The sequence below is a fragment of the Haliaeetus leucocephalus genome, unplaced genomic scaffold (assembly GCF_000737465.1).
Source record: "Haliaeetus leucocephalus isolate CR32 unplaced genomic scaffold, Haliaeetus_leucocephalus-4.0 Scaffold373, whole genome shotgun sequence".
NCBI classification, from domain to species: Eukaryota; Metazoa; Chordata; class Aves; order Accipitriformes; family Accipitridae; genus Haliaeetus; species Haliaeetus leucocephalus.
In genome coordinates this window covers 7,512,457-7,525,412 of record NW_010972809.1, presented here as the reverse complement: position 1 = coordinate 7,525,412, position 12,956 = coordinate 7,512,457, and the positions used below count along the sequence as shown (strand labels likewise).

Below are 12,956 nucleotides of genomic sequence, written 5' to 3'. Positions count from 1 at the left end.
CACTTGCTGTCGCTCACCTCATTTGGAAAAGACCCCCTTAAAGTTTTGTTGCAACAGCCATCCCTATGAACTGTATTCATTTATACACTGAGCAGAAGCCCTTGAGACACCAAGCACAGAAAAGCAGAAAGCATGAAGGGACAAGTGGCAGATGAACACATCTCCCTGAAAACATGAGCTTTCCTTGCTTCTGGAGCTTTCTTCAGCACAGACTGGTTCAATCAGTGCTGCTAACTTTAAAGAAGCTACGGACCAGCTAGACTGATGAAACTTACTCTTTTCCACACGGAAGTTTACACTTAGCATTTACTTGATTGGATGTGACATACTGCCACACCAAATTGCTCACTAGAAAATAAGTCCTTCTCCTGTCCTTCAGACAGCCCTCCTCTGTGCATAATATAGGATGCTCAGAGCACTGGATGCATTATATAACTACTTATTATTTATGGTAAGGCCCCAACCTCACTGGATTAGCCACTAAATACATATAACAAAAATACTGACAGCTCTTTATGACAGATAATTAAAGTATTTTAAAAGCAGCTGCCAACACTCAACAGTCTTTTTTTTTTTTTTTTTTTAAGAAAGGTTACTGCATACATCAAATGCTGTGTTTTACACTAAAGCTCTTACATCAAAAAGACAAAGTCTCATTCTACCTCTGAATCACCTTTGCTTGTAGCCTAAAGGTTACTTTCAATGCAGGGTCTACTTTGGTATTTAATATTGCAGGCAGAACCTGCCACTTGTAATTTAGTCAGCAGGGCAAATAGCAGCAAATCACTTGTGAAAATACAATCTTGCTCTCCATCAGGAGAGTTAAATGAAAGCCTAAGGAGTAACACCGCCCTGGAGACTCACACAGGTGTAACCTGGAGAGCCATGCCACCTGAAGACGGGTAAAATGTCTGTTATACTCCCTGTGCATTCAGATTCTAGAAATTAAGCTGGTATGACAGTTCTGGGCTTTTGGCATGTATTACAATATTGCATATCTCCAAAGCTGTCCTACATGCCAACATGAAAAACCTATTTGAAAAGGCTGGCTGAAGTGGACCTCACTACTAACATGTCTTGCAAAGGGCCAAGTTCTGATTCACCTGGGTTTCTGTTCAAATTTATCAAACTTTTTCCAAAGTCCCTCCTATTACATTTTTTCCTTTGTTCCTCCTCCCTTTTCCCCCTGCAAAACCTTATGGATATTTACTGGACATAAAAGGCATTTACCCTCATGCTGGAATATAAACCCAGTACAGTTCTGAATGTAATGCCTCCCAATTTCAATTATTTAAATTTCAATTTCAAGCTTTCTCCTGTTTTAGTAAAAGACGGGTATTGTCCATCCTATGTTACACCTTCCTCCACCTGCACCTGTGTCTCTTTCCAAGTAAAGAGCACTGAAACTTAAGGTAAGTTCATGATTTCTGTTGCTTTCTTAAACATACTCTTCCTTGTAGGCTACTGTTATGAAAGAAGAAATATACAAAAGTATATTTCTTGAGTTATGTTTTCAAATCACATGGAAGGTAAGTGCAACTTGAACATAACAAATAGGATTTAAATGACCTTGAGGGGAAAAAAATAATCTAAAAATATCAGCCCAAAGAGCTTTGTACTTAAAAAAAAAAAAAAATCCACAGAAAAATCTCCCCAATGCCTTCTAAAAACCAAAGTCAGCTGACTTAAATTCAGTGTTTGGCTTTGCCACAAGCTGCCAGCATAATTTCAGTAAATGCATGTAGGGAACCAATCAAGTGAGAACTCATGATCTGCTAAAGCAATTAAAAACTGACTACCAGTGTTGCTAGAACAAGGAGCAAGAGAAGTGCAAGAGTCTCATAACAACCATTTGCTAAATTCTAGATGCCATTGCAAGTATTTAGAAGTGTACAGATGCTTGATCACCTTCAAAAACTGATACCATGCAGTGACCTGATAAAATTGTTTTAATAGGATCTTTAACCATTGTTTGATTATGCCATTCACCTCCTGCTCTTCTTCTGTGAATGAGGCATTTGAAAACTCTTTTCTGTGTCTACATGTGCTGTAAGAAATTAAATGGCTCGAGAGGTAGGAATATTCTCTCTGTGCATAATGTTGGCTCTATCCTGGTTGGAATCTGTAGATGCAACTGTAATAAATAGAAATATATGACACTAGTAAAAAAGCAGCGAACTTCCAAGGACACTCCTCTTATCTAAGAACTATAAGTCTATTATTTTTTGTAGAAAAATAGGTATTTGCCATTGTGAAGCTGAAAAAAATTTGAAATAAAATTCAAGGAGATTCTCAAGAAAAGCAATAAATTAATCTGTGATTTTAAAACTTCCTTCCAGTGACAAACTTGGTAAGAGGAAGCCACATTAGAGCTCTAACATAACTGGCTGCTAGTAGGAAAACGTGACTTGCCAATATCATATACATTCCTGAACAGTAGTGTGGGTGCTGCACCCTGTACTCAGAGTGCTTAAAAAGCTCTTCCAGCTATTCTTTCCTTTTGGCTTCAAAACTGCTGCTAACATAATCAAATACATTATATAGTGTTTTGCAACTTTCTTATATATTCATAAAAATTAGACAGAAATATGACTTGTAGCCTGAAACTAAAACTACCAATAAGAATTTTCATAATGAACTTCCTCCTGCTAAGGGCCTACAGCCTACAGCGCTTTGCAGTATAAATACACGTATCTTCAGATACACAGAATGCTTCTTTAAGGTTGAGAAGTTCCTCGAGACAGTCAATTTCAATGTCACACACAACTGTGTAAATTGGTACCAGTCCCCTGAATGCTCAACAAGATGTTTTCAGTCCAGAAATACATACACCTTCGCATTTACTAATTTACCTGCTATTGCTGCAAATCAATCACAGGATTACTAGAACTGAACTATGGAAAACAATGGGAATATTTGCTGATAAAATCACACAGGATGAGCAATAAAATCCAAAGCAGGTGCAGTAAATGAAGGTACTTCTACTTTTTGATTTTTAGAGTAACTATAATTGAAATTTCTTGTCTTGCTAATATTTATTAAACATGCTTTGATATTTATACTATTTTGATTAACAGAAATATGCTTCCTTATGCTGTGGCTATATTATTACCAGTTCATAATAATATGAGTGCTGTATTAGTACATTCATTCAGTATCATTTCCACTTCCATTCATCCGTTACTTGAATCTGTGATATTGCTAAGATGAGATACTGCTAAAGAACACCTCAAGAAGGCACAGTACTTGGCTTAACACAGCTGCACTGGGAACTTGGCTTGCTAAAAAAATAAAAAAAAAAAAAAGGCAAAGCAAAGACCCAGAAGAACTGTTCAACAGTTGTTTTGAAATTTGTGTAAAAGAACAAGACCATACTAATCATTTTTACTAGAAATGGGAAATATACAGAAACACAAGAATATGAGACCGAAATCTCACACTAAGTATGACACAGGCTTTTATCAAGGCATAGACATGAAGCATTTCATTAAAAGAAATGGAGCCAAAGTTACTATAATCAATCAATATTGCAAGGATTAGAATGTACTTACAACGTGCTGCAAACATGAAAAATGCTGCAAGTACTCAATATTTATCATTATGAGTGGAACTTTTTTAATAGAGTTCTCATACTTCAAAACCACGTTCCTTCATTCTTCTACATATCTGAAGGGAACAGTAAGAGAGGTCAAGCCTGAGGAAGAACAACTCAAACTCAAAAGAAAAGTTCATCTGTTCCCTTAGAAAACACCGATGACCAGCCAGGTGTAAAGGAAGAAGATCCACACATCCTGACTGTGTAACTGCTCACAGTGCATCTCTTGTCTCCCTGTGAAAGGTTTGTGCAAACCATGATTCTTATCAGTTTGCATTATTTAAAGGGACTAATGAAGAAGGGACTAAGTTTTACTGAAGAGTACTGTAGTTGTGTGATGTCAAAAACAGTACAATTGATACTGAAGGCTTCAGAGCTGCCAAGAAAACCAAAATAACTCTTCTTAGCTCGACAAGATGACTGGTAGTTTCCAGCTACTATCTAAAACTGAGGAGAAGGTACTGTGGAGGAATATGTAAGAATGAGATGTTCTATAAATTAAAACAGGGATTTAATCAGAGCACACAGGTCTAATATAGCTTTTGAATTTCACTTTTATATTTTCAGTTCAAAACTTGAGAGACAGCATGCCACAAAGAAAACTAGCAAACACTTCAAAACACTCACTATTATCCTGTCTTCAAAGTGGCTTCTATAAATCTTGAATCTCAGCAACAGCAGTAACATTTCAGGGCAATTCTCTTAACACTAACATCTTCCAATAGCAATAGAAACTCACAAATGAAGTTATATTAGCATAGCTGGGGAATGGCTATTACGAAAATACTCAAAGGACCTCAAGACTTAGGCCCAAACATTTTTAAAACTTTCTGTTTCAAACTAACTTGTGACAATGCATTTCTCACAATGGCCTTCTTTACAGGGAAGACACCACAAATTGTGCTGTTTACACAGTATGCACACAAAAACCCCATCTTCACAAACAGTGCTGAGAAAAGAATCAGTTGCTCCTTCTTTAGCCACACTATTTTTAAATCGAAACCAATAATAAGAAGAGGAAGACTAAGGCAAAGATTAATGTTCCTCCATGCTTTTCAGCTTTATAAAGCTACTTTTGTAACATTCAAGCAAATTGTACAGTGACTGACATGAACAAAATGACAGTAATCTGTCACTATTTCACATTTCCCACTAGGCTGATTCAAATAGTTATTTATGAACCTTACACTTCAATGGTCACTTTGATGACTAAACCATAAGTTAGAATGTAAAGTGAATATAAATGTGACTTTAGAGTAACAACAAATTTCAGCAATGTGAGATATTATTTAATTTCTATTGACATGCTATGAAAAATTAAGCAGCGCCAAGATGTGCTACATCACAATAAACCCCAAACATAAAAAAAAGTACGCTAGATCTCATGTTTGCTTCAGTGCTTCTGCATTTAAAAATAAAAGCACTTTATATTATGCTTGGTTAATTTTAAATATAAAGTCTTAATAGTGTCAGATGACTTCATTACTTAGATCTTCAATTAAACTGGGAGCAAGAATGAATTTTTTTCTGCAGAGCATGATTAAATTTGACAGCAAGTAAATATTAATATGAATTTAGATGCTAAAGTTTTTAATAGTCATGATGAAAAGCTTACTTTTAAAACTGTTACTATTTTTCCAATATTTATCTCTTGCTTCACAGCTGAAAGTGAGATGACACTGAAATGTAATAGAAATTCTGCAGAGAACAACAGTTCTCAATTTTGTAGAAAAACTTTTTTGGGGGGTGTGGTGTGGGGAGGTGGGGGTAGAAAGGACTCAGAAAAAAATAATCCTTATTATCCAAACATCAAGTCTTGCAGGGACTCACGTGTCAAAAAATTACCTTGATAAACTGATTTTCTTTTATCAGATTATTTTCTGTTAGAAAGTTCCATTGTTTATTATGTTACTATGTTACTGTCTGTTACTCCTACAAACATTAAGATAAACACATACACCCTTCCAAAACTGAATGCAGCATGATTATACTTTGTCTGGAAAATTGCTGGAAGTGTGACATAAAAGAGATACTTCAACATAAGTTTCACTGTTTCAGCAGTGTTAAAAATGGGAAGTTTTGTCAGACTCTTTAATATTCCTTACTTTTCAAGTATATTTTTCCTGAAATTCTTACATGGAATGATACCAAAATGTGATCCAATTTAAAACTACTTTAGCTTTAGTAGATTGATTTCACATGTGGGAGAAACCCCTTAAATAGCTGAGATTTGAAACAACAAACAAACGAGCAAACCCCTGCAGGTTTAGCAATAACTGAGGCCATTCTGCATTATTCTGGTATGTCCCAGTGACAAAGACATCCTCCAACTAACAAACATATAACAGAAAGATAGGTACTTCACGTTATTTGCTTGACAACAGTTTGATTATAAGATGTTTAAGATATTTGTATTAAACACTGGTTTTCTATGTTTGTAAAAATCAAACATACGTGGAGAGATTTTCACATTCTGAAAATTTGAGTGGTGCTAGTCCAGGAATTAGAACCCTACATGCCCTTTTTGCTTCTGAACATATTCCCAGCTGAAAAATTCACAGCTACCTGTAAAACATTTTAAGCAAGATTTATGTATTAAGTGGTAGAGCAAAATGTGGCTCTCAATGACTTCTCTCAATCTTGAATCAAGAAAGATTTCTTATAAAATTTCTTTGCCATTACTACAAAGTAGCAAAATGGAAAAAAAAAAGTTGCAGATTAAAATGGTTCTGCTGGTGTAACGAAAAAAGCAGAATCCATGCTAAGAGAAAATAACAAATCTTGTCTAACCTTTTATTGCTGTCATTTTCTTGAAGGAAGAATTAAATGCACAACATTTTTACCGTGCAAAATACAGGCTGGTATATGAAACAGTTACCCATTGTTCATGTACAGGCTTATTAGAGATAACTTGTGTACATACAGGCACATGTATATGTTTATGCATGATCGAAACATTCACTAGCAACCAATGAACGCAAAATGTCCTTAAGCTCAACTACTCCTTTACAAAAGACAGTGAGTAGGTATGGCAGTCAGAGATTAACCAAGCCTGCCTGCTCTTCCTGGTCTTTCCAAGGCAGCTGAAAGACCTATCTGATGCTGATGGACAACATTTAGGCTAAAAGAAAACTTCATAAAAGGTGCAAGACAAGACCCACACTCTAGAAGGAAAAGAGTCTGCCCTGTCAAGAGTCTGTTTTGGAGAAATAGTGTCTTTTTTCAGGGTCTACAGTAACAAGGTAATCTGGGTGTTCACAGGACTCAGACAGGAGAGGAGTTTTATTTTAAAATCTGTCCCAGATCTATTATGGCTCTCAGATGAGCCAGCAGAACCATGTTTTGTTGAAAGAAAAGCTGGAAAGCTTTTATTTTAGCAAGACTTACCACCCACCATCTGACTTACAACTGCCTTTTATTATTTAAGCTCATAGAACCAGTGAGAACCAAATCCTACCCACATCAAGTGAGAGTACCCTGAACATTAAGGTACTACAAATCAGTGTCCTCATTTCAGCATCCCAGATACCTATCTATAAAGCAGGAACAATATTTCCCACCTATTCCAAGTGCTTTGATACCCTGAAATTGAACTTTTTTCAGAAAAAAGAAGTACTTGCTATAATAAGAGTTGTGCCAAGTAGGGCCTAGCTAAGATATTTTAAAACAAAAATAAATTTAGTACACTTCAGTCATCCATTTCACAGCAAAAGTTACTGTTACAAAGGATAAGTTACAAAGGAATAAGATAAGTTACAAAGGAACTTATCTTAGCCACAATGTAGAAGAGATTTTCTGTAGCATTTTACTATGGGGATCCCACATCCACAAATTGTTACTTCTTTGATGAAGATTTCTGTAAATGACCCTGTGCATTCTTGTCTTTTGCCACCCCCTGTGAAGGATGTACGCCTCCTGTTTGAACTAACTGAACTTTGGTCCAGGCAGATGCTCAACAAGTAAGCCTAACCGAAGTTGCTCCTATTGTGTGAGGCTATCAGTGAGAACTCAGCACCAACCCTCAAAAATACCGGTTTGGCTGGAGACTGGGCTAATAAGTGGCCGAAACTGCATTAACACAGCAGAAAGTCTGACTACAAATCAACCACTTTACGCTACAAATATCTGCAGCCATCAGGGTCCGTTGAGCTCTCCCTCCATGGCAGCTGGCTGTGCAGCGGCGATCTCCCCTTGAGTAGGGATGCCTCTCAAGGTTACCCCTCCAGGATGACATATCCCTTACCTTACACCAGACATCGATGGGTTGCTAAGTGACATTTTTTGCATGCATGTAACATTTAAGATACATCTAGTAAGGTTAAGCAATAATCTTTGTATCCCATACTAACTTTAAGTGTAGGAAATAGTATTGACTGCCAATCCACCTGTACTTATTAAATATTTTACATACCTAAATTTACTGATTAGAACTCAATAAACTACTTGCTCAGATCAGTCTAAGTGATCTCTGACTCTTCTCCTGTGACATCCCCTCCTTCATTGTTTTCTCCAGCCTCTAATAGTTCCTTGGAGGATATTGGATATCAAGGCTCTCCAAGATAAAACCTCAAAAAGGAATGCTGAAAATGCTACTCATCACCTACAGATATGAGAAAAAACATCCCAACATTTAAATATAATTGCATTGAATCAATCCAATCTGAATTGTTTCTTTGAGACACATTTTTCAAATACAAAAATAGCAGTGTTTGGGTTAAAAAAAAGATAGCAAAGCTACGGTAGCACAAAACAACACCTGTTCCTGGGAGAAGAAATTCCAAAGAAATAATTTAACCTGCACCAAAATATTCGTACTTAAATGCCAAATCAAAGGGCCTAGCTTCCTACCAAAATAAGAATCCAGCTAACTGACCTGCTGGTTGTTAAAAGATTCATGTTAAAACAGACCACGGAGGAACAGGTGCACATATTCATTCGATATTTAGTAAAAGTACTGCTGAGCTCTGACCGGTGTCAGTAAGTGCAGATTTTGCAAGAAGAGACAGCTTAAGCATTGCAAGTGTCCTTAGAAAGTTCAGGTGTAGAAGCTTGCTTTCTTCAAATCTCCAGTGGTCACTGTGATAGACAGTGGTTACGTATGAGAAGTAATAAAGTACCTAAAGTATACCAAAGTATAATTCACGTCTAAATAATATAGAACCCAGTGGAAGGAGCAGAGATGTTATAAATGCTACCCAGACACGGTCAGAGAAAAAAATATTGCCAGTGACTCAACTTTTTCTAAACGAAAAAATCTATCACCCTGCTTGGACACATTTAGCCAGCATTTACTTAATTCACTTTAGGATTTTGTTGTTCTGCTACTGTTCTAACACTGTATCTGGAGGTGGGGAAAAACAAACACAGAAGGCAAGAAAGACTACTTGGAGTGAGTATCACAGCCACTCTTCTAAACCTATAATGGAAGAAGGAAAGCTTGAGGAAAGGAATCTAATACACATGAGCTAGAGGAAATGGATTCAAAGGAAAATTAGGACAGAACAGAGAAGCAGAGTGGAGACATAGTAAAGCAAACAGCAGAAAAGGTAACAGAAGAGCATATAAACTTTTGACAGCAAGGCCTGTTCTGGTTAATGGAATAAACATCCCTAAATCCCCTATTGCAACTATCATGGATAAACGGATGTTTCCCACCCTGTCAGACTCAGACATACAAAAACTACTGTTCATCCAGAGATGCTATGAGCAAGGATCTACTTATTTCTGTAGTGGCATAAGACAGTTAACTGAGGAGCGTACAACTCTTAGATGAAATGAAAGAAATAAACATACCTGCCGATGAATAACCTCTAGGTTTACTTTGGCTTTATTCACTAGTTCTTCTATTTTTTCAGAATCCTTTATATTCTTGTTTTCTCTGAAGGCATCTCTTATCCTTCTAATGGCATACGTTCTAAACACAAACAATAAAAAGACGTGTATTCATAGAGGTGCCACAGTTTGTGACATTTCAACATTCTTTAAAACGTGCTGATTTTTAAAAATACATATAAACACACATATGTATTTTACCCAGTTTTATACATATATCTTTTTATTCAGGGTCTTGTCTTGCCCGGGTTGAAACAATGACCAGATTCTTTAATAAAGAAAAAAAAAAAAAATCGGTTTTACTGGAAGTTATTGTAGAAAATTACCATATTTCGCATACCAATCCAGTCCTTACTGCTTGTTATTGCTGTAAACATACTATTGGATGCCTGGCACAGATGCTGCAAAGTTCAAGAACATAACAAAAAGCCTAAGAACCAAAAAATCATCCCCCAAATTATTTCGAATCAGTGTGACTACTCTTATTCTGCATGCTCTAAAGGTCATTCAGCTAACCACTAAATACATTATATGTTATTACTTGTTCTGACTTTGTAATCTAGCAGTCAACTAAGGCAGACTGATGGACCAGCCATAACAGAAAGGGCTCCTTCCCTGTCAACCCTCTCCTCTCCTGACAAAGTATATTTCACCCCTCAGTCCAACACTTCCTCATCCATGTCCCCACTAAGCAGCAATAACAGGACATGATCTCTGCAAGTAGGAAGAGGTTATGATCTCTGCTTTCAAGGAGGAAGGTCCAAAGCTGCAGCTATCTCCAAATCTCTCCCCTTTCTTTTCAACCCAGTAAAGAACATTTATGCAGTCTGTAGTGTACTGCTCAATAAAAAAATACGGCCAATTTCACTATTAAAATAAAATTCAGACTCAGCAGTAGATACTTTCATGACACACGTGCTTGGGAGGAGAAAGAGAAATGGCAGTAAACTGATCCTGCTCAGCTATGTTGATAATGTCCCACTTCTCTACCACCACATCACATCAGTATCATTTTTACTACAGAAAGTAAACCCTATGTGTGGCACTGGAGGGAAAAAAGGCTGCGGCAAGCACCACAAAGAATGTAGTATTTCAACAACTGTTTTCAATCTTGTATAAAAGTGAAACACGAGACACAAAATTGCCTGAAATACTATCATAAAAAACTCCAAAGACGATGTTGGAAGAGAAAAATTTTGAGGAGGAGACTGAGGGGGGAGAGGAAGAAGAGGAAAGATGAATAGCCAGCAGCAATCTGTACCCTTAGATGGTGTTATCCAGCTCTTAAGGCAGCCTCCACCAGCCAAGCAGCATATTTTCTCTTTGAGCTCATAAATAATACATTTCAGTCACAGGAATCAGGATGGTTATGGAGTGCCACCCTGCTGCCACACACCAGCAGATGGTGCGTGCATTTAATGAGGGCCTGTTCCCCTATAATGTGACACTAGTGTGCATGAGTGAGTGTGTGTTTGTAAGTGTGAAGTAACAGAATGTATTAAATATGGAAGCTCATTCTCACCCGCAGCTGCTGTCCTAGCAAGGTTTCAAGGTGAAGCTGCTTATTTCTTCTAGAAAAGAAACAACCCCAAATCATTAAGATGTAACTTTGTTGCTTGATGATGGCTGGATTTCAATTCACCCAATATACACACGTAAGGTTAAAACTGTGCAGAAACATATAATATTTTCTGCAAGAAAGGAAGGGTTTACAAAAGACACAAAGACCTAATATATATATATATACACACACACACACATTTAGCTTAAAAGAAAAAACAACAACTACAAGTATCCATTTCTGGGTACAAGTCTTTCAAAATGCAATACAAATGAGTAAATGCTATCTACGTAAAAAAGATAGATAGGAGTAAACCAAATTCTTGTTCAGTACAACCCCTACAGACTGGGGGGTTTTTTTGTACATATGGTGCATTAATTGTTCTGTTTTCTCTCTCTTCCTCTTGTTACACCCAACAGTTGTTGAAAAAGAAAAGATATGTACTTAGAAAACATCATCAGACCAGTTTTTATCTATAGTCAGAAAGTTGCACTATTTTTTCATTTTACAATTTCTTTAAACCTTTATGAATGTTAACACCCAACACAATCTTAATTCTACAGTTAAATCAATACATCTCCAGTATTCTCTAAACACACTTCAAAGACTAGCTTTATATCCTGGTACTAGTCTTTACTAAGGTTACATTGAGATTCAATATATCAGTTAAAATAAGGATGAGCGGAACTCAAAGCTCAAACCCAATACTATAACAACTGCAAAATACCCTTTCTTCTTTATTCAGGTGCCAGGGGAACATTTCACCAACACTCAAATTCTTTCAAAATTATGTAAAAAGTGTTAAGTCAAGATATAAACAAACTGGCAGGGTTTTTGTTTGTCTGTCTGTTTTTAAACAACAGCTTTTTATATGCAACAACAGTTGTGAGCAGCGTCAATTCCAAACCTTCATACTCTTTACACTTCAAGAGTTTCTTAACAGAGCATGTACTAAAAGCTAGTACCAACATTAGGGCTGCAATATTGCTGCAAGTCCATGAACAACTGAGCTCTTTTGAAAGTACAGTAACATGTATAGCAACATGTAGTGAAGATATACATGCTATGAAAAGAACTTGTTCATTCAGACATATCTCTCTCTTTTTTTTTTTTAAAGAGCGCTACTCCAAAGATCTTCTGGTTGATGAACAGACTGGTCAGCTGATCAGCTACTCTAATGGTGTGTATTTTCAGTTCAATAAGCATAAACACCAAAACCTATCATGTACCATTTGAAGGCACAGCTCGAAATGCCAGTGGCAGACAATATATGGCTATCTTCATAAAACTTTACAACATTAACCTAAAAGAAACACTATCTGAAGACAGAGTGACAGATGAAAAGCATACCGGCAAGTGAAACAGCTGCTGCACCTTATGGATGATTATTTACCCAAGCTGGCACAAAGGAACTGAGGGCATACAGCATTGCAACAAGTTTAAGCAAAGTCAGTGAAGGGGAGCTGCTGCAATTTTGCCACCCTCCCTGGTAGGCACAAAACCTCCCTCTGCCTCCTTCAGACTAGCACAGCCAGTCTGATATTTGGCCCTGAGGTGAGCCAATCCAACTTGGTAACATGGCAGAAGGCCAACCTACTAAAACAGTGAACTTTTGTTGTTGTTTTGGTTTTTTTTCTGGATTAGCGAGCTCCATCGGCTCTGCACAGCACTGGATGAGTGTTAGTGCTGAGGAGGAGGGAATACAGCAGTACTCATTTAGATGGATACAGTTTGCGATAGATCCCCCTCAGAGAGACCAAGCAAGTTGCATAAACAAAGGGGAGTCTTCAGTGAGAAGGTACCAAGCAAGCTCTCCAGAGAAACAGAACTGGAAAGCAATTCTGCATACAGCTCCTATAGACCTTTGGGAAAGGTCCTAGGAATGCAACAGTGTTCATTAAGAAACATCACTGCAAATGAAAACTCAAACTGCATTTCACAATCTACTATCTTTCTCACCATTCTTTG

General features: G+C 37.1%; 1 protein-coding gene across 9 annotated transcripts in view; it reads right to left on the bottom strand.

Annotated features, from left to right (window-relative positions):
• Positions 1-12,956, bottom strand: part of LYRM4 (LYR motif containing 4) — a 94,349-nt gene that overhangs the window by 65,138 nt on the left and 16,255 nt on the right. For 6 of the 9 annotated variants that reach the window (XR_774724.1, XM_010573264.1, XM_010573261.1 and 3 more), the window contains exon 2: positions 9,389-9,509. The exons of 2 other annotated variants lie outside the window; for them this stretch is intronic. Coding sequence is in view for 6 of the 7 variants with exons in the window: in XM_010573264.1 (XP_010571566.1) it covers positions 9,389-9,509 (121 nt within the window). In the remaining variant the exon portion in view is untranslated. Of the gene's footprint in view, positions 1-9,384; positions 9,510-12,956 lie in introns of all 9 variants that reach the window. One more of the 9 variants, XM_010573267.1, reaches the window with a different exon arrangement.